This window comes from Echeneis naucrates, chromosome 8, assembly GCF_900963305.1.
Source record: "Echeneis naucrates chromosome 8, fEcheNa1.1, whole genome shotgun sequence".
NCBI classification, from domain to species: Eukaryota; Metazoa; Chordata; class Actinopteri; order Carangiformes; family Echeneidae; genus Echeneis; species Echeneis naucrates.
Window position 1 is genome coordinate 16627317 of NC_042518.1, and position 24860 is coordinate 16652176.

The window sequence follows — 24860 nt, forward strand, 5'->3', positions numbered from 1 at the left end:
ACACTGATTTTAATTTCTTTTCATGTGTTCCTCAAATTAACAAAAGAAGAAAATAAATAACATATTTTAGGAACTTGTTAGTTATTATTCATAGTGACAAATTATGCAAGGGATGAAGTTAGATTATGACACTGTATACATTTGAGTATACAGATTAGAAAAAACGTTTCAATATCTGGCAGCATTAAATACTTTTTATGGATCATTTTTAAATAAATATCTTTAATTATGATACTACCAACTTGAACTGAGAAACACTTTAGCCTTAATGAGTGTTTTCTTCGTCATTATATTTCTTCCAATGCCACGTTTATACTATTCAATAGCAATGAAGATGGTGAATCCAGAAAATCTGTATTAGTTGGACTGGTTCAAATTGAAAGGCTTTGATTTGAGAGTCATGTTGTTTGAAATAAACTGTAAACATCGTTCACTTTTCCGTGGGATTTCAATTTGTGATGGACAATGACTAAGGAGCTGAATGAAACTAACCATGGAGACACTGTAATTACCATACCACCATATTTATAATAGATATTTTTTCTATTGGAATTGCCTCATTATCTACTTAGGTCCTTAGGTGTTTACTTAGGTGTTTCCTCTCAAAGGTTTGTTGATGTTGTATATTTAAGTAAAATCTATACATTAGTGTCTTCAAATTTTTGTATCAACCTCAATTTATCCTAATGAATGCTTGCTGAATGAAATGTTATGAAGGCCACAATGTTGCTATCACCATGACAACAAAGCCTCTCAGCAACTGTGAAGCTATTTGAAGATATGAGTGTGGGGGCGAGTATCAGCGACTACCAACATGTCAATTTATAGTCTCACTCTACTTCTCCTTAAACACAATTTACTGCACATCAAAGTAGTGCATGGTATAAAATATAGCCAGCTTACCTTTGGCTCAACTTGTGTGTGTGTGTGTGTGTGTTGTTGTGTACTAGTGTACACAAGAGCAAAATCCTAATCTTTCATAGTTTCTTACAGTGCAATAATGTTGCCTCAGACAACTCTGTTGTGCTCCGGTGAACGCACTGAAGGCAAAGTGTACTGTGTTAGGCCGTTATTTGCAGGAAGTGGTCAAAGCCTTATTTGGCTGACACAGAAGCGTAGCAGACCTTTGACGAGAGTTTGGGAAATACTGATACTTGTGCATGGGAAAGAGTTAAATTAATCAGTCTGTGCAGTTTTATTGGCCCCTGAGAGCAATGAATTGACAGAGAAAGATAAAGAGACCTCCTCACTGCTCAGATGGGAAATCTGTCAACTTCATATGACAACAGCTGCACATAGATAATTCTTCAGGGGCTAGTGCAGCTCAGAAACAAATGGATTTGGCTTCTGCTCAAGAATAAGTGGAGACTTGGCATGCAAAAACCTGGCACATTAATACTTGCCCTTTGCTTTTCTTTCATTTGGCTTGATCTGTCTTAAGCCACTTCCTGTGCATCCCACTCTTACCACACACACATTACAGTTGTTTTCATTGCATGAATATTAAAATCAAAAGTATGACGCAGTTATCAAAACCTTATACCCAAGGAGCAAAACACAAGGACAGATTAGCACCACAATAAGCAGAATGTCAGATTCACACTTTTTGCAAACCAATGCACACAGCGATTTGCAAAACACTAAACATACTTGAATACATTAGACAGAAGTATATCATGATACCACTTCCTTGCAAATTCCAAAGCACTGACTTTCAAATGACCACACCCATTGGCCAATTGGTTAAACACAGGTGAGTTCACTTGTCTTCAAATAAAAATGAACAAGTAAGACAAGGAAGAGTGACAATGAGAGGAGGAATACCAAGAGGTGGAGGCAGAGCCTGTGCCAAGTAGAGGAAGAGGAAGACCTACAAAATTAATAAGCTATTTAGTACCATACGTTGATAGTGGTTCCTGTGACATTTTACGACAGGTTACGTGTATTTCTTTCCACATAGGATTCAGGGGCGAGCAACAAGGAGGAAGGGGGCCTATTTTCACACCAGAACAAGAAAGAGCAATCACAAACATGGTTCTGGACAATAATACAATAAGGCTCAGAGAAATTCAAGTCAACATGTTTGGTGACAACGCCATTTTCAAAAATGTTGGGTCTCTCTATCAACACTGGCACGTGCCCTGAAAAAAAAAAAAAATCAACTTCAGATGAAACAACTGTATCAAGCGCCTTTTGAGCGGAATTCGGAGAGGGCTTTGGCATGAGTATGTGGAGGTATGTATTGGTTTGTATTGTTCACTTTAGCACTTTGATGTTGCTCACTGCACATGTAACCTTAATTGACTGTGTATTAGAGCCATGCTGACCTACACAATCTTGTCTTTCACTGTAATACAGAGAGTTTTACAGATGGATGCTGACAAAATCCCACAAGTTCATCTACATTAAAGACGCAGGGTTTAATCTCACGAAATCAAGAAGGAGAGGCAGAAATATCATTGGCCACAGGACTATAATCAATGTCCCAGGGCAGCATGGGGGTAACATCACCCATCACCGGAGAATTGGGTCCTTCCCCGTCATGCAAATATTTGCCCTTACAACACACCTCACATTCTGACATTTCTGGACCAATTGCACAACATCATCACAGTGAAACAAATGCAACATATGCAATGCATTGTTATCTGGGACAATGTATCATCCACCACTCTGCACAGGTCCAGAACTGGTTTCAGCAGCATCCTCAATTTACTGTGTTATACCTTCCACCATACTCTCCATTTCTGAATCCAATCGAGGAGTTCTACTCAACATGGAGGTGGAAAGTTTATGATCTTTAGCCTCAGGCTCAGGTGCGCCTCATGCAGGCCATGGAGGAGGCCTGTGACCAAATTGACACCACAGCCATTCAAGGATGGATTCAACATTCATGGCGGTTCTTCCCTTTGTTGTCTTGCCAATGAAGATATCGTCTGTGATGTCACTAAAATTCTCTGACCTGAACCAGCTCAGCGAAGATATAATCCCTACTATTTTCCTTAGTGGATTTTCTTTTTTTGTCAGACCCCCCCCCCCCCCCACCCCCCTTATCTAATTTTATTTATTTAATTTATTTTATTAGTATTATTTCTTTTTTTTTTTGTCATTTTGTGTGTGTGTGTGTGTGTAATTTTTATTTTCAGTGTTATGCACACTACTGTACGAGCATGGATATGGACATATTTCGTTGAAATATTGACTGATTTTGGGTATGTAGAGAGGAATAAATGAGATTTTCATCACACTGGTATTGTGCTGTATTTGGTGAATTTTCTGTATTGCATCTTTGCAATTTCTGTTTGCTTCACTTACAGTACTCAAATCACTGAGAACTAGAATTGCTAAAAGTGTTTTAGGATAAGCACAGCAGTGTGTAACTGGTTCAGAAAGAATTAAGTCAAATGAAACGTGTTTTCATATGGTAAATACGAAATATAATTTTTATAAAGTAGTTTATAGCTTTTACATGAGTGTTTCATTTTGAAAAAGATTTGAGCTGTTATGCTAATTGTCTGTATGGTTGTGCTTATTGTGTGTATTGTTTTGAAAAACCAGGCCCTCTATTCAAAGTTGTGCATAAGCAATAAAAAAAAAACTGTAGTAGCTTGTAATGTGAAAGATTCATGCATTGGGAAAATGTTTTCAGACAATTATACTCCTTCACCTAGACAGTGGCCATCATTGGTGGTGTTGAGATGCCCAAAATATAGCTCTATGTCTGTTCCCTTTCATTTTCACCTCAACCCACACATTGTCACATCACTCTGCTCACATTGTGCCATAGCTTTTTGTTTCCTGTGATGACAACAGTAAAGGCCTTGTAGCAGAAATAGCTTTTCCTTAGTAAAGTTAATGATTTTACAGTTTACAAGTATGTGTAACTGCAACAGAGACTGTTGCATCTTGATAACATAGTTGCTTCAGTACTCAGAAATAATATGCATTTACTATTAAAACACACTTTTTACACTTATCCCGCTCCCAAACCCAGATCTATCAAATCTGTAATTCACATTGTTCTCTCAAAATCCCAAATTAATTTGATTGAACTTTAATAATTTAATAATAATAATAGTTTAATAATATCCATCCATTTTCATCCGCTTATCTGGGATCAACAGTACAGGTCCAATTTCTATTATATTTCAATTTGCATCTGACAATACTGCTGTTTGTCATTTAAAAAAGTGAAGAAAGTAAATGACATTGAAGGGACACACGTATGTACGTGTGTTTGTGAGTCTGTATCTGTATGTGAGTGAGTGTGAGTGTGTGTGTGCGTGCGTGTGTGTGCGTGCGTGGTGTGTGTGTGTGTGTGTGTGTGTGTGCGTGTGTGTGTGTGTGTGTGTGTGTGTGTGTGTGTGTGTGTGTGTGTGTGTGTGTGTGTGTGTGCGTGTGTGTGTCGGGGAAGCAGCGGTCCCTCTCTCTGCTGCTGCTTTCTGGTGCGCTCGTTTCAGGCTCCGGAGGTGAAAACTGCCGGGTGACATGAGCTCAGTGGGCACCGCGATCATGGAGAAATAAAACATGATGAAACAAAAGTGTCGACCAACGGTAAGACGTGAATAACTTTTTAAAACTAATTACTCCGTAGTTAGTTTGATTTGTCAAACTCAGTTGACGAAATGTTTAGTTGGAGCGCTCCATCCGCTCACCATAGAAAATATTATTTAAGACTGGATGAATATTCAGGTGTTATTTTCTGTCACAGATTGTTCCGCCTCGAATGACTGCATGATCAGCTATTCTTAAGACCTACTGTAAAAACTCAGTGACTCAAATCAAATTTTATGTTTATAGTTCGAAATCATAACAAAGTTACCTCAAGGTACGTTACATATGGAGCAGGTCTAGACGAAAGTCTTTTGACAGATCCCCTACAAAAGAAGTACTCGGCAAGAGTGGCAAGAAAAAACTTCAAGTTGTTCAAAAACATAAATTATGTTGTTGGTTTTGAAGATAACCTTTTTAAAGTTGCGGTCTGTATAATAACCTGACTTGCTGAAACATTCTTTGCCTTCAGTTAGGCTGTTGTCTGTTTAATGAAAAAAATAAGAATTTTTATCTGGATTTTTATGCTGCCTGTTGCAATTTAATGCTCGTAAATAATCTACAAACACAGAACTGAACTGCGATGAAAAGAAAGGTTTTTTCCCACCCCTGCTTTATTCACACAAATGAATGCACCGCATTACTTCCTGAGACGTCAGAAGTATTACTCATCACATGTTTCCATATACTGCCGAACTTGATACAACTGAAAGTGTCCTTCCAAATATGTTCATTTTGTCATCATGTTTCCCGCAATGCTGGGGCCAAATTAAAAACAATTAAGCTGAGATACTTGCATGCAACAAAACCACAGTGAATGAATGCTGTCTGTCTTTTAATAGATCAGGCGTTCACCTCGCTCACATAACTATTATTCCTGCAACTGCAATGCTAGCACCCTTTGCAAACACTTGTTTCTCCTCCTCCCAGGTGTTTTCTTATTATGTGCATTTCCTCAAAATAAAGGAAACGATAAACCTGATCCCCTCGCTCAACTGTCTCATCAGCACTTTCCAGAAGTGATATAAAACAAAATAAATAAACTGGAAACCTGCACCAATAATAGAGGCTGGTATTGCCCCTATGTCCCTGCATCCCCACACACTGAGTCACAGAAAGGTGGCATGTATAGAGGTGATGTGTCATTGGGGAGTCAGTGGAGCCAGGGCTCTCATAATCAGTTCTCAGTTAGCACCAACTAGGGGGTATTCAGTTTCACATGAGGACAGTGGATTACTCAGCTCCAGAGAGATGCCCCCCCCCCGCCCGAAAAAAAAAACAAAAAAACACTGTGAAAGAGAACATAGAAAGATGGAAAGAGAAGAGAAAGATGACAGAGATGATAGCATCTGATGATCCCATTTTTTTCCCTTTTCTTTTTTTATACCAAGACACGACAGATACAAGTGCTTGAGGCATGACGTAAACCGAAGCACTGTGAAAATCACTGATAACTGCAGGGCTGTGAAAAGAGGGACGAAACAAATGAAAGACAAGACTTGCTGACTGAAGAGGGAGAAGGGAGAAAAGCTATGCCAGACTAAGTGTAGAAAAAAAAAAAAAAAAACTGTGAGAGATTTTCAGTCACAAAAGTGACTGATTTAATGATGCAAAAGATTAAGAACTATCATTACTATAGAGGCAAAGATGGATTCTTATATTTATGCTAATGATGTGAGGAGATTCATATTTATCATAAAAAAACAATCATAGCTTTTCTACTGTGAGATTACTTTTCTTTAGTTAATTAGATTGATGGGTCAGTTACTTTGTGTGCTGAGAGGCGCCATTCATAGAGAATAAAACCTGTGTCACATTAGAGGAAGAAGAAAAGAACAAAAGGGAGGCTATAAGAAGCACTAAAATAAATGCTCCAAGCCATTTTTCATCTACTCTGTACAGGCAGTGTAACTTTTATCCAGTTATCCACCCACACAACAGTACTTCTTAGCCCAGCCTATACTAACCCTTCAAATTGGCATAAAATTGCTTTTACTTTGGGATAATTTGTATGAGCCTGACAGGATATTGTGTTTTGTTTTGTTTTTTTCACTTTTTACTTCTCATCTCATTCCCTCTTACACGCTCTTCCAGGTTTCTAATGACTTTCACCTTTCCTTCTTCTTTCCCTAAGTTCTTGTTTCTCTGTTTCAAAAATAACTTCTTCTCCTGTATTTCTTAAATGAGTTAAGTAATACCAACTATTTTTTTCCTTTTCATAAGCTTTTCCCTCTCTTGCTTTTCTCTCCTCTCCTGTCCTCGCTTTCCCTCTCCTGTCATGTCTGTATCAATGAGGAACCCACCCCAGCGCCGGCGCTCCCTGGGTCCTGTTTCCCCCAAACGACTATATAGGAACCTCTCCGTCAGACTGAGGGGAGGAGAGTCATCTGTTGCCAGTGAAACTGACCCACACAAGCACCTCAGCAAGTCTGCAGATGCTGTAAGATGTTTCATTTGTCATTTTAAGGGGTGGGTCTGGGCATCTGTTCTCTGATGTGGTATCTTCATGGTTGAAATTATTACATCTTTCTTTGAGATCACATGCTGTCTCAACTGCTGCCTCTTCCTTGGCACAGTAACTCCCTATTCCCTCTCTTTTCTCTTTTGCTATGAACCCTCTTATTCTCTTTCTCTCACCTGCCCCCCCCCCCCCCCTCGTGGCTTTATGCTGTCTATCCTGCTCCCCATTAGTACAAAACCCTGTGGGAGGCAGTGGAAAATGAGGACACTTTGGCTGTGCAAAGCCTGCTGTCCAGGGACCACACCGGCTGTGGAGGAGGTGGAAGCATGTGGGAGAGAGGAGAGAAGAAAGAAAAGGACTGGGAGAGAGATCGGGAGAAAGGGGTGAACAGAGTGAGTGAACAGGGCCTGGTCCCTCTGGACGTAGCTGCCCTTACCCACAATTCCCCTCTGCTCCATGTGTTGACAAAAGCAGGAGCCAGGCACAACCCTGTTTGTAAGTCCTGCGTTTGAAAACACTCCGTCATCCAAAATGTCACAGTTCTACACATGTTGTATTGAGATTCTGTTCTCTCTGTCTGTCTTTCCCAACTCCATTTCCTCTCAGTGTGCCAACCAAGAGAGTGGGCACTGAAGCTGGACGCTCTGGTGGCGCTGGCAGATAAACGAGTGGAGGATAGGAAGAATGAGTTAGTGAGGAAGACAGGGTCTGGGCCTCAGGCACAGTCTGACATCCAGCGACATATCCGCCTGTGGAGCCTCAGGCTTCAACTGTACTGCCGGATGAGAGAAAACTTCCATAAGACAGGTCGGGTGTCTTGGGTCAAGCTTGTGGCATTTCTTGCACCATGGTTGGGGACATTACAACTTCACAATGTTTTCTGAGCTATTTCTTGCATTTTTAGTTCCAGCATAGATCTGCTGGTTTTTTCCAGCCCTTCTCAACAAAGCCTGCCATTACTGCTGAGTAAGGCCACGGCGATGAAATATTCAGCCCAGTGTCTTTCTCATGTTTTACTGACTTCCCATAGCTGGCCTCTTGAAAGTTTCCCTCCTTCCCTCTGAACTAGTTCAAAATTCAACACACTGCCATGTCATTAACATTTCTAAACTCTCCCATGCCCAAGACTTGCCAGTGGCTGCTCTTATCAATTTCAAAACCTCGGTGATGGAAGGTGCATGAGTGATAATCCACACCCAGATTAGCTTCCAAGCCTTTGGTGCAATCTCTGTTCAGATATATTGAGCCCTGCTTTTCCTGCACCGCGCTGCTCAAACTTCTCACTCATAATACTTCAATGGTTCAAACTGTCATATTTTTTATTTAATTATATACCTGTATATACACTTAGCTCTCATTTTACTTCTCTGAAGCACTTTCGATTTTCTTTTCCTGACTCATTCACGAATGCAGCATTTTAAGGTCAGTAAGGGCCTTGCTGTTCTATTTGTATGCAGTTTAATTAAGATTACAAAATCCTCTAGATAAGAATGTAAGCTTTTTGCTTAAAATTCAACATACAAATGTATGTTTTTATCTTAAGCCTTTGACTTTATCTATTCACTCTAGGTTGCAGCTTAGGTTGAACAAACTATAAAAACCCTTTTGGCGAGAGTCAAGGAAGAAGGCGGAATTATATTTGATCACAACCAAGGAGTTAATTTACTGTTTCATTAATAATGTCACAGTAGTTTACTGATCTCTTTATATCTAGATGGGTCAGAGTGCAGGATCAGCTACAGCGCACAGATTTTGATGTATTAGAGCGACACAGAGCTCCAAGCGAAGAAGGGCCATACTTTACTTTAAATCCTGGTTAATTGGTCTAAAAGCCAGGAGGAGGAGGGCTTTTGATACCTCTTAAGCATTGGCTGTTGGAAGTTGACCGAGTACTATGGCTCTTTTGAACCACATTAATATGTGTAAAGTGTAACAAACAGGTTGCATTATTGTCAAGTGGGTTTTATCAGAAATAAATCAAAAAGCAATAGTTTGTAACATTTTTGTGGCATGGTGGATTGAAATGAATTGTGAGGTTTGCATGTATATATATATATATGTATATATATATATATATATATATATATATATATATATATACATATATGTATATTGGTGTTGACTGCTGTACATCTTCTCTCAGAATGAACTGGTGCACATTGTGAACACAATTCTCCTTAAATGCTTCACACAGAGCTCCCGGGCCCCCCCAGTTATGTGTCCATAGTGGTGACTAGCTCGTCCTCTTTGTTTGTGGCAATCAAAGAGCCAGAGGGTGACACCATGGGACTCATCACTCGCTACAGAGGTTGGTGGTACATAACAAGAATTTGATATATTATACCTGTATGGATGAATAGATGAGAAGATAAAAGGAGGTCCGACAACACTTACTAAGAGATTTGACAAATACAAACATAGGCATTATGTATAAAAAATAGAAATAATGGAATGTTTTCTGTATTGATCCAGTATAATCAAGGTTTCACACATCACTGAAGCTATCAGGTACAAAAGCTCTATATTTATGTATCTAGTTCAACCCCTATTTCTGCTTCTTAGCTTAATAGCTGCATAAATGTCGGACTTTGCAGCCAAGAATAGATTAAGCCTAGATACAGAAAGTTCCCAGCATTGTAAACAGTCAAAGGCTTCCAAAGTTCTCCTATGTGTGTTTTGAGTAAAGCCAGCGAATAATCAGTCAGTGGGATTGTTTTGTGTTCATAGTGGAATGGAGCACCTCAGCAAGCTTCAAACACATCCTTGCCTCAGTCCAAGTTACAGAGACCAAGAATCCCTCCTATAATATCAAGGGACTCACAGCAGTAAGTAATGGAGTCCTCAACACACATCAGGACATCTAACACACATAGACAAACTTGTCAGCACATCCTCAGATAAGTAAGGGAGAGGCAACAATGCCCACGCAACAGCTCTTGACCCACACGCAGATTGTGTTTATCACTCCCCAGTCATCATCAACTGTGCTAAACCCCTTCACGTAAGATAACACTTATCCAGCTCAACTGCCTTACTTAACCAGATGAATTAATAATGAGAGCAGTATGTGGATTTCTTTGTCCCGGAACGGACAATTCCGAAGGTTAATGCATGATGATAATTTGGCGGTCTGGTGCTTCTCCAAATGCAGGGAGTGCATTACTTTGTAAGAGTAAGTGCCTACAATGTGAAAGGATGGGGCCCGCCTCAGTGCTCTACTCCAGTCAGTGCTGCCCCCTCCAGTGAGTATACTGAACTGCAAAACTTTGATGAATGTGGATTTTCTCCTGAGAAAGGGCTCCATTCTTTTTCTTTCTCTCAGTTTAATGAAATTACATGGTTGACATCAAGCACGATGTGCTTGTGAAGTGTGAAGTGGAATCCACTCATGGCTGGGAGATTAATAAATTAATCTGTATTAATTAAAATGTGAAGAATTAAAGATGTCACTGTGAGTCAGTGGGCCTTGCATCTGTGCTACTTTGAGTTTGAATTCAGCATGGCACACATTCTCTCTCACTGCATTCTTTGTTCTTTCAAACTGTGAAGTGGAGAAAAAAAAAAAACGTCAAAATATTTATGAAATTGTGAAAAAGGGCAAAATAATGCGAACATGAGACAGAATATAAACACAGTGTTGATATTCATGATACAATGCATGCTGCATTAGCTTAAGTTGAAACTGAAAGCTCAGAGTGAACTTCAGCCAGGAAAAAGTGTGTGCTCAGGATTTGCCTGCAGATGAGCCCTTGTTGTCTCGAGATATTTTCCCTAATTGCATTGAAAATAAAGGTGATGTTTCTCTCCTCCTTCCTGTGCAGGCTGGAGAGAATGCATGGGTGTCAAGTCACAGTTCAGAAACCATGAAACCATTGTGAGGAAATTACTAGAAGATACCAGAGAACCCCATCACAGGGGATACTGCATAGGTAAATGGATAAGCGGTGGATGAATGAATTTCAGAATGGCAGCTCTATATGTAGTGGTCCAGTTGATCGGAATTGCTTTCATTTTCCCATACCTGTAGCTGCACTTGGGCTGTGACAGCACGCTGAACATCAGGGATGTCAAAATGTATTTATTGTGATGGTTTAAAGGTGCCTAATGTGCTGATGGTACAGCATTTTATTCCCACTTCACAACATTTTATATCAGCAGCATGAACTGTATGTGTCAACTCTTTTCAGAGAAACACATTCACCACCTTGTCCCAATCAAATATCTTGTGCATGCACAGTAAATGTACTTTGGCATACAAAGTGATTTTCTATCCCATTTGATCCTTGTCTTCCTGTGCTCTACAGAGAACTCTAAGCCTCAGAGTCCCAGCAAGCGTCTGTCTGTGTCTCGAGGCATCAAACAACTGTTCCAGTCTGCCACCAAGTTTGTTCGCCTCTTACAAAGGTAGCACTCTGTCTTACCTTGTCCCACTCTGCCTTTAGGGTACAGGGAGTAGTGGATTAAACAAAATGTGATTACTGTAAACTGCTAACTACAAGTCCAAACTCTTATCTGTTGTGGCTATTGAAAAGGAACAGTAGTCACATTGAAGCTGCTGTAGCCTCAAGATTAGTGAAGAGCTCTTTTGAGGATGAGGGTTGAAATCACTAAACTGTGGCAAATTGGAAGTGACTGATCAAGGCGCCTCACTGCCACATACATTCAGTGGACTGAATTCAGAGAAGAATATTGGACGAACAGGACAGCTTGTAAGTAAGAAAGGGTGTAACTGCAAGGAAAAGGATTGCTTCAAAGAAGTAAAGTTGCATAGATTATTAAAAATCTGCTGTTTATGAATTAAATTGCAAGCATCTGCACAATTTGCAATAAAGTTAAGTCTAATTACAACCTCACTTTGATATCAGCATATATATATAGGTATATGTGTAACGGAATAACCTAACTTTTTTGGTATCTGCTGTCATGTCAATTTCTTCAGGGGTGTGTACTTAGCGACTGTGTTCTATCACAAGGAAAACATCATGCTGACAGCTGAAGATCAAATCCCACTGGTGGAGATCCAATGCTGCTCCAACTCCATCACACACGACTTCCTCTGGTTTGCCAAGGTGAACTGTCAGTACATATGTGTGTGCATTAATTCAACCCACACACAGACACACAACAGACCCTGTAAATCCATTTGAAACTGAGTCAATATGTGTAAACAGTGAATTGTTTTGCATGAGACATGAAGCCCTCCATTGTTTCTCCATGTGTATTTATTCTGAACGGGAACTTTATACCGTTTCAGTGTGAATTGTATTTTAAATTGAATGTCATATTTTTAACCTGCAGTTGTCATGTGCATGGCAGCAAGTGCCCTGGCTCCAGGAGGCCCTTTCCTCAGCACATTCATCTTCTTCCTCCCTCCTTCAGAACAGGCACAACATCTTAAGAGCTGTTTCCCAGCTGCAGGTAGGAAGTTAAGCCGCTTACTTTACATGGTGAGAAGCTTCAAAATGGGTTAATTGCCATTTTAATTACCTCTTTACACCTCCTCTCCCTCCTACTCCTCTTACTGCTGCCTCTTTTCACTATCTGAGGCGCCATACCTGTACTCCCAGAACCCGAATTTCACTGCAACAATCCATAATTTCTTAATATTTATTCAGCCTTGTGCTTCTGTTTTTTTCTCTGCACCTTTCTCTTCTGTCAGTCTTCCCTTGGAACAGTGGATCTGGGTCAGGTGTACTATGAACCGCTAAAAGACCGGCAGGGCAACGTTCTACTGGTGACTCTGAAAGAGTTTCCAAACCCTCCCAGGTGAGAAAGAGCATTTTGTTAAACCCTTTTGTATTTCCTTAACAAAGAGTGTGCAGCCTCCCTTTAAACAAAGGACTCCAACTCTCTGCCCAGCGGCTTTTTTGAAAAAGTGTCTGTTACACTTCAACAGATAACCAAATCACAATCTGTTGAATGATTTTTTATCTTAATGCCTGTTGGTTAGAAGTGTTATACCGGCCCTGTTTCTGTAACATGACTCATTAAAACTCAGTGGTGCCTGCATTTCATTTTGACCTTAACTGTTCTGCTCCACTCCAAGCCCTCCTGATCCGCCTCTCCATTGGATGCCCCTGGTCCGCCTGGAAAAGAACCGCAGCAGGACTCCTCTCCTACCTGAGCCCACTGCCATGGACATGCTCTATGAGCAGCTAAAGGTGAGCCTGAGTTTGTGTTTGTGTAAAAGAGACATGGAAAATATCCAAAATTACCACTTGCTGAGCAGCAGCTATGTGCAGCAGAGTATATTAAACACTGAGCACATCTTGATTGAATGTATTTACTTCCCTGACTTGATTATTGAGCTTTGCTTTTCTCCTGTGTGCAAATCAAATAACCGCTTGGAATTACTTTGGAGAAACCAAATTAGCTAACCAAATTCAAAACAAATTCAGACATAGGAAAAAAAGGCAGATAAACATAATCTTGATGAAACAGTAGACACCCTACCTGTTTCTCTCTGTTCTGTAGGAGAAGCTGTCCTTCCACAGGCACAGCATTCAGTGGGCGCAGTCAGGCCTGTACGTGGGCATCCTAAAACTGTGCAGCTCGGTAGAACAGATCAGGGTCTTGGTGCCGCAGAGGCTTCCCAATCTACTCTGCCACACACGGGTCCGACACAATGCCCACGTGTCCAGGTGACAAACTTTTCCAACCTCCATACGAACTATGCTAATTAGAGCCAAAAATTTCAAAGCAATTGTTTTCTGTGTTGTACATGTCATAAATATTCATTGTTGATGAGCATTGTCTACACCATACCATAGACTTGTTGCTGTTGTTGCTGACAATTGACGTTTGACTTTCCTGTAAGTCATCACCAAGAAGTTGGATAACACATGGCAATATAAAGAATTAGAATATAAATCCAAAAATATATGTAAGCTGTCAAAACAAACATAAATCATGGTACAAACACAGCATAGAGAAATACAGTTCTATCTTTTTCTTTTTTCTTTTTTCTTTTTTTTACCTTGACTGTGTTGGTGATGCCCTTTAAAGCAATGTTTTGTTAACTGAATTGTCGCGTGACAGAGAGGAGTGGTCATGGCTCCAGAATCACGCTAACTCTGCAACCAGCAGCAGTATTCAGAACTTGCTGAGTGGTGAGGATGAGAGCTTGATGGAGAGCAGTGGGCTGGTGGAGTTTGTCAGGTCTCTGAGAGCAGCAGTCACACATCTCCTGACAAAGCTCAACATCCCCCTCTACAGGGTAAAACCTTTTCTCCACAGCCATCTCTAAATTATCCTTATTTTATGATTATATCATCAATTGTCCATCAAAATAATGGAGGAAACTATTATGAAGTGATTTGTCAGTGTTGTCAGTGTTTATTTCATTTATTTATAGTGATTATATGGTTTTTCCCTCTGGGTAAATACTGCAGGCATATTGAAAGTTTTCATAGCGTACAATATTTTTAGAAATGCATCTGTTGTGCCACAGGCCTACCAGTATGGCGTATACACTCAGGAACTGCTGCAGTTTGGGGACAAGCTGTCCATGTTGCTACTACTGCCTCCCAGTGAGGACTTCAGCTCCAGTTACTGGCCTCTGGTAGGGACCAAGGAGCCTGGCCTTACCATGCCTCTGCAGATCTTTGAGCTAGGTAGGTGGAGAACTGTAGTTCATGGATATGGGACATGCATCACAGCGGCAAACTGTGGTGCTCTTCTATCAGGGAACTACGGAACATTCTTACCAGCAGGGAATATTGTGCCCTCAGGTTAAGACACAATACCTGGCAGAGTAACCTTTTCTTATTAGGAACAGCATGTTGTCAATAGGTCCAAAAAATAAAAAATAAAAAAAAGAGTAGCATCCTATAAGAGACAATAGATTTTAATGGCAGTAAATATGTCTAATCTTCCAAGAAGCTAAAGCAAATAGTTTAAGAAGATATTAATGAAATGCATTTCACCTTTCAATTAATTTCTTCCAGTTTGGTTGGAAAGTGTAATATGCATAAATCACACTGACATGGTACGTCTTATCTTTTGCTCTTTTGAAGATGAGACTGTTTTATTGTCTCTAAAGTCCTATGATCTTATGTCTCAACCATACCTCAGGGTTTGGTGTTACTCTAGTTTAAATCTTTCTCTCCTTTTGACTGCTCTGGAAAAAGTCATGAGTAATGAGTGCTGATGCCTTTTCTCTCAGCTTGTCATCGTTTGTTCTTTTGTCTTTCCTCTCATCCCTAGTTCACTTCTGGACCTATGAACGGGAATTCCTGTCCCAATACTGCCAAGCTTGGGTGAGGCTGGAGCTGGACACTCATCTGGCCCAGCAGGCCTTGAGGGAGGCGCTGGATACCAGGGAGGTGCAGGAAGCCCGAGAGAGGCTAAATCATATCACTGACCTATCACATGTAAGAGCAATAAAGCAGAACAGCTGCTGCTGCAAATCAGAGTTAACTCAAAGCCTCTTTCTGCGTTTCTCTCTGTACATCTTTTCTTCTCCTGATTTATACAAGTTTAATGAGGGAAAGTCACCCATCAATGTGTTTGATGAAAGTGCACCAACAGTAATATTATGCCATTTCGAGATTTCATCCGAAGATTTACTCTCAAAACATGTTGTAGCTTTAACTAATCTAACGGAATTTTCTTCTTACATTAGCGCCTCGATGTGGTGTGGCGAGACGCACGCTGGATAATGGACTGTCTACAGTGCGTTCGGTCCAAGCAGTGGGTGGGGGCAGTGCCTCTGGGTCTGGTGATGGGAGGTGACCCACCGCCAAGTCCTCATGGTGAGGAAGATGAGGGGAGTTTGACTGCCAGACTGACATGGCCCAGTCGAACACAAGCACAGCGAGCCACCACAGGTACAGCAGCGACATGGGCGGAGGTGGACAAGTTTCTAATTCTACTGGAGTAACATTGTTAAAAACATTCAGCGAAATTAGCCCAAAGCCAAATAACACATCCAGGTGTCCCGCATTTTCAACACCATGGATCAAAACCCGTCTACAATACTTGCTAATCCATGCTGTGCTGACTCCCTGGGAGCTATGCTTTATACTAATGTATGCCACTTGCTGTAATGCTGTAGCCCAACGGCTGTAAATAAGCATACTTTCGACCATATGCTATGGCTTACATGAATCATTGCGGGCAGCTGTAGAATCTGTATTTGGCTGAACATCAAAACATGTTACTTATTTTGAGTTAATTGTAGAAAACACTGTGGTAGACACCATTTACACCAGAAGCCCTGCCTCTGTCACAATGACTGCTGCTGTAACAAGCAGATATAAAGTCACCTTGCTTTGTTCCGATTAATGCTACAAATCAAAGATTTTACCTTGTCTTTTTAAGCTTATTCTTCCTCTCTCATTTTTTTGCCAGAGAGTTTAGTCAGCATGACGCCACCGAATGTCGTCACTGCTGAGGTCCCACCACCAGCAGGAAACATGGTCGGCCCCAAAGAGGCTGCAGTGATGTTAATAGAGGGCGTTGCAAAGGGAGGGTACCCCGTCGACATCACTGCCCAGCCAACTGTTGGCCTGGCAAACATCGACCCATTGGAATTGGGATGCACAAGCACCTTCATTGAATCTGGACTAGAGCCTGTTCTTGTTACGCAGATGGACTTAGGATATACAATTTTGGAGACACAAGAGTCCTACAGCGGCGAGAAGGATTTTCCTTCCAGCATCACTGATGTTATCCAACCGATGGAGATAGCAGAGTTGGTTGACATCTTGCCCACATTGAGTCTCATTGAGGAGGAGACACCCAGTGCTCCATCCACATCAACAGTAATGGATATGCTGGAGAGCTTTGGACTGGGGATTGGTGAAAACGACACTTTCTTTGACTTTGGGAATTCAGACTTCCTCAGTCGAACTGGATGTGTCTCACAGCCCAACCAGTACGGTACCAACAGCAGCAACTTGAGCGAAACACGCGGTGAGAATAAGGTATCACAAGAACAAGACAGATCAGCGTCTCATGCCATGTTCAGGTCCACTGGCGCAGATGTGCCTGTTTTGAGCTGGGATTTCCCTCCAGAGGATACAGAGACACAGCAGGTCCCCAGCAAGGGAGCATGCCTTCCAGTGAGAAACCAGGTGGAGTGGGACAGGCCCGCCAACAGCTCATCCTGATATCAACTCAAGTAACACCCAACTACATTCTCATTAGGTTGTTCGAAGGAGGAAAAATCTAAGTTAGACCATTTAGTTTGTAACTTTTGATCAGTTTCATATAACGAATCTTTGCAGCTGATCTGAAAATGAAAATAAAAAAAGAATCCATTGTGAGGCTAATTTACTTGTTTTGCATAATTCTGGATCTGTAGTTTCTTGTATGCCTCAAAGAAGATATGGTACTAGTTTCTATCATTTGAATATTCTGACTAGTTTTAACGATTGTAATCACTACAGCAAAAAGTAACACTGCTGCTTGCTGGAGTCAGTAAACAAACTCATTATATTTATAAAATTCAGTAAAATTGAAGTTTTCTTTACAATCTACAAGAAGCTGTTATACTGTTGATGTCTTTGGTTTACCCTGGTGAACTTTTAGTATTTAAACAAGGAAGTAGTTTGATTCTCTGTAATTATAGGAACACAGTAGCAGCTGTCAGTTGTTTCGGTGTCCCAATTTCCGTGTGCAAAAGTTCCCTTCATCTGAAACTGTTTGAGTTGAAAAAACAATTCAGACAGAAAAGCCGAAGAATAAAATGTTGCCTTTGGGTTGTGAAAAAGGAAGAACTGAAAGGATGATTTAGTCGGATCATGTAACTGTTTTCACAAATGATGTCAATAGAAAACTGAAGCATTTTATTTCTTTCTCAACATTTATGTTTTTGTAAAAATACACAATCTAAAATGTTTGTTTTTTTGGCCTTAATTTCTTGGGGAGAATGCAATCCATTCAAATTCATTGGAATTCAAGCCATTCCAGTGATATGTTCTGAACTTGGTGGAGGGAAATGGGATATATACTATACTATACTTCTTTTTCTTTTCTTTTTTTTAATGTAGTGTATTTTGTTTAATATTGTGCTTTGGTGAACAATCTTCTTGGATTATTCTTACTTTGGCTCTACATTGTTGTATGTATATACTGTATGTTTATTCAGTTTGGGAGAATAATGCCTTAGTAAGTAATCACTACAGGAACAAGTCAGGCTAGAGGAATCGGATAAAAGACAAATTTTAGACATGAGTGACAGCTTGTCTTTTATTTCTTTTTACATTTCACCTAACACAATTTGGGTACAGCAGAGCAACCATGTAAGGGACTGTTCTTCAGGGATATTAGAAAACAGAATATAGCAAAAAAAAAAAACAAAACAGAATATAGCAAAAAAAAAAAAAAAAAAAACAGAATATAGTTAAATAGAATACAATAGAGTGGGATTGTCAAGTGCAGCTCTTTTCATTGGGCAGAGTTGACATTGGCAAGGTTTTTTATTTGGAGGGAGTAAAAGAAATTCTTACAGAACGGTTTAACACTGAGAACATCCCCATATTCTGACATGCAGGTAAGTGTGTTGTAACTGCTGAAATTGATGTTTGAATATCTTCCGATGTGCTCACGTGATCCTTTTTTCATGTTTCATTTTTGAGCTGGTTTGTGTTCCTCATATTTCTTCTACTTTTTACCAAGCAGGTGAAAAGAACAAATAAATATTTCTAAGCACTCAGTTTTAAAGGTCATGGGAAACAGTGTGTACACTCACACAGGTGTTTCCACTCTTTTTACTGAATTACACTCACAGACTTTGCCTCTTTGACTTCTTCGACATCACTCTGTTTTTTGTAAGGTCAGATGAATGATCGAGTTGAATGTGAAGAATTGGGCTTTAAAGAAATTGTTCTTTTTTCTTGAAGAAATCATTTTTCACTGACTTATTGGAGTTGCATTGTCAAATTAAACACATTGCGCCCTGACGAGGCAAAAATATGGGGACTATTTGTTTAATGTTTCCCCTGCTGTGTTAGAAATTATGAGCCTTAAATGTTCTTGGTTACCACTTTCATATAATAAAATAACACATTAGCATAAAATGCCAAACATAGTGATGGTGAATAGGGGATCTCAGCAGAAATAGTTGATTTTTTTTTTATTATTATTATTATTTTCTGCGGGGTCACTATTGCTATCGCTACTAATAAGCGTGTCTGCATTGGTTCACCTGGCTAAATCTGATTAGTTGTCTCTCTGTTATGTAAGGCGGTCTCGTTTCTGTCATAAAGTTAAATGAAATTCAACCTTAATCTGCAGGAACAGTTGAGTTTTCACTGAAACAGAACAGCCAATGTTCTTAGCTGGATCAAAATAGCACGTAATTTCAGCTTCAATTTTTTTTATTTTCAATGAACTCTTGGTCTTGGTGATCGTGGTTGTCGCCACAGAATTTATATAAATGAAGTTTGCCTGTGTGCATGGACTCATTGGTCTGTACTGCCCTCCAGTGCCGGCATGGGGAAACTTTAACACCCCCTCCCCATTGATGCCGCCTGCAACTTCTCCCAGTCTGATCATAACGAGCGGCCGCAGCATCGTCTACATGGGCCGCTTTCTGCGTTATACCTTCTTCTCTGTGATCCTGCAGCTGGTCCTGTCCATCCCTGTCCTCCGCCTACGGGCTGCATCAGCTGCTGCCTCTACGCCTCAGTGGAAATGAAATGACAGTTAAAAGCAGAATCAAGTCCGATTCGCTGCGAAAATATCCGGATCCGTGCTTCCATGCATCGAATCGCCGGGAGGTCAAAGGTTTGATTCCAGTTTCTCTGTCAGGATGTCGTCGTCTGAAAATGCTGCGTCACATGAAGGTATGTCGACTAGCCCTCACACTGAGCGGGTGATCAGGGCAGCAACAATAATAGCATATAACATTCAAAATATCAGCATATAGGAACCTTATTCTAACAAACCGTCTGAAAATATATTTAAGTTTCTCTTAGTCTAGATATGACTGGTAGACTCCAGTGAGACTAAATATTGCACTGTAGGATGACAAAATGTATATTTTCTCACTTTCCTGCCGCAGCCTGTGAAGCATCACCTCCTGCAGTGACTGAACCACTTAGGATTGTTCTGCTGGGCAGGACAGGAACAGGCAGAAGCTCCTCAGGCAACACCATCCTGGGCAGGTCTGCTTTCTTTACAGACACCTCGCCCTGTTCCGTCACCACACATTGCATGAGACAGACTGGAACCGTAAACGGCCGCAACATCTCTGTGATCGACACTCCAGGGTTCTTCCACACAAGCCTCCCCCCTCAGGACATCATGGCAGAGGTGGGACGATGTGTTGTCCTATCATCTCCAGGGCCCCACGCCTTTTTGGTGACCCTGCATCCGGGCAGATTCACACAAGAGGAGGAGAACAGCCTGGAGTGGATCAAGGCGACCTTTGGGTCCGGAGCCACCAAATTTGTTGTGGTGCTGTTCACTTGGGGAGACCAGCTACAGGGCAAATGCATCAAAGACTTCCTGGAGGAGAGCCATGAGCTGCAGGAGTTTGTCAGCAGCTGCCATGGTGGGTATCATGTCTTTGAAAACAATAAACAGGACACACAGGTTGTACAACTTCTGCAGAAGGTAGACAAGATGGTGGCAGACAATGGAGGTGGTTTCTATAGCAATGAGATGTTTAAGGAGGCTGAAAGAGCCATCAAGGAGACACAAGAGAGGATTCTTGGAGAAAGGGGTCTGAAGATGGAGTCTCTGCAGAGGCAGGCTGAATACAGAGAGGAGCAAGGAGCAGCATTAGAGACTAGGAGGAGGAGGGAAGAGGAGGAGAGGAAGAGGGAGGAGGAAGAGGCCAGGAAGAGGGCAGAGAAGCTTTTCTGGTACGAGCTGGTAACTGCGCTGGGGAAAGGTGCTGCTGAGGGCGCAGGAATCATGGGGAAGGACAAAGGGAAAGGGAAAGCTGTGAAGAAGGTGAAGGTGGTGGAGAAGGCAGCGGCTCTTGCTGCAACACCGCTCTCCATCACCTCTGCTGCCAAAGCAGTGGGAGGAGCTGTGAGAGAAGGAAGTAAGGTTTTGTACAAACACAGAAAGACTTTCCTGCACTGATGGGAACCTGCCTGCAGTCGATGGGCCATCTTCCATAAATGTGATTGTGTGTGAATGAAAATGTCTCCACACTGTGTCACACACCTCATTCGGTGTCTCTTTATTATTGGCCCAATTCACCAGCACTTTCTTACCATCCAGTTAAATAAGGATGCATGGATAAATATGTGTGTGTGTGTGTGTGTGTGTGTGTGTGTTCTAAAAAAATAACAGCACTCTCTGAAATGGGAAGTCCCGTGTTATAATAAAAGTAATCTCATAAAAAGGGTGTACAAGTTAACCCTTTGGCAAATAGACATTGTGTTGGTGTCATTCTTAGTTTTTACACAAAATCAAGACCCTAAAATAACCAATTCCCTTTTTTTAATCCCCCTGACACAAGATGGTCCACTTGGGGTGATCACCTCTGAAACACAACAACATTCCAACACTTTTCTGTTCCATCTTTGGCTTCTTTCACATGACAATATGCATAGCCCTTCTTCTCCCGCTAAGAAATACACTAAAATACAAAATGACAACAAAGGAAAAGGAAATACAAAAAGTTAACATACTTGGCAATAAAGATAAAGTTTCATACAGCACATCATACAGTAAGAGAGGGTCTAACATTACAGAGTTGGAAGACTGTGCAAGGTTACAGAGTAGAAATGTATAAATATAATATTTCTCTTAAGTGTAAATCACTGGACAAGAGATTTGCAGAAAACTATGAACCTTTGCTGTTAAAGCCTGGGGGCAGTTGGTCCTGAAGACAAATTGTGCTGTGTGGTAACTTAGGCTACACACAGTCTGGCTCTTTTCTGTGTAGAAACGCTACAGCCAATCTCAGATATCTCTGTCCACATCATCTCTCAGGACACAGGGGAGACAAAGGGGGACAGTAAGGACAGATTCTGTTTTCACACTTGCCTGAATTTAGGTTTCATACATACATCATGGGCATATTTCAAGTGTAACATTCGCGTCTTATGAAAAAAAAGCCCAAACAAGCATCACAAACTTCGCACCACACCATGCCATGTGTGTATACATATGCACACACACTCTAGCAAACACAAAGACTCACACACACAAGCAACCAGTGAGACAGAACACTCAGCTTCTAGAGGTGCACTGATTTTGGTCTACAGAATGATGTTAGACCATTAGTCCCATTGCTAAATACATGTACAGTGGAAGGGCAAGGTGTTTCCAACTGTTGAGCTGCAGCAGGCAGACGCCTCTTTTAGATGGGCATTGGCAGGATCATCTTTGCCTTTCCACGAAGAACTATAGACGGCCAGCCAAGGGACAAAGAATGACAACAAACCAGTAGTGAGAGGTGAAGCAATCCAATGAATGAATGAATGAACAACATACAGTTAGTAAATGAAGAGTTATCAAGGAAAAACACCAAACTTTTACAGCAGTCTAAATTCAGTTTCAATACTTTTGCCTCATGTCATTTGGAGTTAGTTTATTTGTGGCTTCAAAAATAAATGTTTGTCTAGGTTGGTGAAATAAAACGAGCATTTGTCACTGTTTTCATATTGAACAGATTGAACAATTGAGCAACTACTTGATAAAAATCCAAATCCCTGTTATGGATAAGGATTGTAATCACAAAAACAATAGTAGTATTATTACTACTATTAATACTACTTCTGCTCTTCCACTGCTGACCTAAAGGCTACACAGCTACAACAAATTTTTATTATACTGAATCGTTGACCTTTACAGTCTATACTCACCTCTTGTGACGTAAAGGTAGAAGAAGTCACAGTAAAAAATGGTTTGCACAACACCGGACACCACTGCGATCTGGTCGAAGAACTCCTCTGTATGGTAACGCCACACCCAGTTGGCAATGTAGAGGGCTCGGTAGAGGCCCAGGAAGAACAGGTAGTGTGTGGTAATCGACTCGGCCTCGCCAGTCTTAGTGATCATAAAGAGTTGCGGCATGATGGCCACCGCCTCCAGGAAGATGGAGAAGGTCCACAGGATCTGGGTAAAATCAGCAGAAGGGAGACACGTGGTTGGGGTACCGATGGAAAGACAACTTAAGCTTGAATGCAGGAGTGTGTGGTATTGATGTTTAATTACCTCCAGCGGGGTGAAGGCATAGTTCTCAAGGAAGGACAGTCCAATGACTGGCACCAACAGGAACTCCACACGGAAGGTGTCGTTTTCAGAGTCGTACATATTCCTGAAGCGCATGTAGATCAGATACACAGTAGCATAGGACATAGCCAGGAACACCACCTGGGACCAGAACCAAGTGTCGATTATTGGTACGGAGAGCAGCCAGGAAAACAGTGTCTTTGGCTGCTCTACCTCACTGCTCCGGTCTGACGTGCCAGTGACATGCACAAGCCTCAGTTAAATCCTGTGTTTTCACTTTACCTGAAACACAGGTCCTCACTTACCTTCATGATGGTGTTGTACGCAGAAATGAAGACTGTGAACAAGTCGAGGTACCTGGTGGTGAAAACAAGTGCAAACAGCACCTGAGACTTTCCAGAGATGCCTGACAGAAATAAAGCGATAAAATGAGATTAATCATTGTTTGGAGCAGACAACCGGCAGGTCATGAGATTGTGAGGTGGAGCAGGGGCTTTGCTTTGCCACGTAGCTTGCCCTACACATGGTGTAAACAACGTATCCCCTCAACCCCAGCAGATAATTTAAGTGGAGCACAAAGAGCCGGTCCCTCTGCAGCCACACTGCCGTGCTGTCGGTGTGTCCGCCTACCGGCGCAGGATTTGCTCCTCCATATCTTCACCAAGAGGATGATGATGGCCACCAAATGTGACACGTCACCGGCCAGACGAAAAACGTTCATGTTGTTTAGGTTCCGCTTCAACAAGAAAGCCTCCGTGCAGCAGCTCTCGGGCCTTTACGCGTCCCAGGCAGACAGCGTGGAGATGTGCAGCCTCAGACGCAGACTGTGTGCAGGACTCCGTCCAGCCTGTGGGCAGACAGAGGGGCCGTGTGTCGGTCCGGGTCACGGTCGGAGGGATGGGAGCATCGGCTCTCACCGTACAGTTGATTCAGAGGAGGTGACGTGGCTGTCAGCTCGGGCAACAGGAACCGGAGTCGAGCTAAGCCGGATGCAAACAACATCCGATCTTCCGGCTCGTATTTTTCAAAGTGAAGCTCATAGTCGGCAACGCGGGCACTCCCGTGCGGCGTGTGGTCATGAAAATGACCGTCATGTTTATGCATTCACCCCTGTGTCACCCCTGCTAAAGTCAACACATGTTTAAGCACCGGTAACTGTTGTAGAGTGACTCATTAGAAAGGCGAGCCGTTTTATTTGGAAGGTCTAATCCTTTCATATCCGGTGCTGGTTGAGTTTCTCTAACTAACTTGATGCTGTTCTCCTTAGACAGGTACTGCGCTGATAAAACACCAGATGGCGATAAGCTGCAGGCAATAATCATGAGCTATCTAGCTCTCTATCTATATATCTATCTATAAATCAGTGGATTGCATGAGAAGTTGTGTTTCCCAGTGGAAAAATGAATGATTGTCTGCAGCAGACTAATCTGAGAGAAATCTCATTCTCACACTGGGGAGAGTGTTTCAAGGGCTCTCAAGCTTGACTGTGAGCTGATTGTACTTTTCCTCTTTCCCCCAGCCTGGGGCCTTTCTGTGTGAAGTTTGTATGTTCTCCTTGTGCATGTTTTGGTTTCTGCTGGATACTCAATTTTCCTCCCACCATCCAAAGACATCATGTTTGGGCTAACTCTAAATTGTCTGTAGGTCTGAGTGTGAGTGTGAGTGGTTGTTGGTCTCTGTCTGTCTCTGTGTGTTGGCCCTGTGA

At 41.6% G+C, this 24860-nt stretch overlaps 3 protein-coding genes across 3 annotated transcripts; 2 read left to right on the forward strand and 1 right to left on the reverse strand.

The window, feature by feature from the left end:
* Positions 1-4427: 4427 nt before the first annotated feature.
* On the forward strand, positions 4428-18349 carry LOC115048064 (ankyrin repeat and fibronectin type-III domain-containing protein 1). The gene is made up of 19 exons (XM_029509310.1): positions 4428-4554; positions 6646-6991; positions 7243-7507; positions 7619-7819; positions 9207-9320; positions 9740-9837; positions 10164-10254; positions 10834-10941; positions 11317-11416; positions 11952-12081; positions 12311-12430; positions 12672-12778; positions 13059-13173; positions 13487-13653; positions 14051-14228; positions 14463-14625; positions 15218-15384; positions 15636-15840; positions 16364-18349. The coding sequence occupies exons 2-19, from the start codon at positions 6830-6832 to the stop codon at positions 17122-17124; spliced, it is 3252 nt and encodes a 1083-aa protein (XP_029365170.1). The 5' UTR covers positions 4428-4554; positions 6646-6829; the 3' UTR covers positions 17125-18349.
* Positions 18350-19675: 1326 nt separating this feature from the next.
* Positions 19676-21052, forward strand: LOC115047957 (GTPase IMAP family member 7). Its single transcript, XM_029509221.1, has 2 exons — positions 19676-19803; positions 20022-21052. The coding sequence occupies exons 1-2, from the start codon at positions 19770-19772 to the stop codon at positions 21050-21052; spliced, it is 1065 nt and encodes a 354-aa protein (XP_029365081.1). The 5' UTR covers positions 19676-19769.
* A 220-nt stretch (positions 21053-21272) lies between these two features.
* Positions 21273-24113, reverse strand: kdelr3 (KDEL endoplasmic reticulum protein retention receptor 3). Its single transcript, XM_029509222.1, has 5 exons — positions 23786-24113; positions 23461-23561; positions 23138-23296; positions 22786-23038; positions 21273-22324 (listed from the first exon to the last, which is right to left on the reverse strand). Exons 1-5 carry the CDS (start codon positions 23874-23876, stop codon positions 22281-22283), a joined length of 648 nt encoding a protein of 215 aa, XP_029365082.1. The 5' UTR covers positions 23877-24113; the 3' UTR covers positions 21273-22280.
* Positions 24114-24860: the final 747 nt, after the last annotated feature.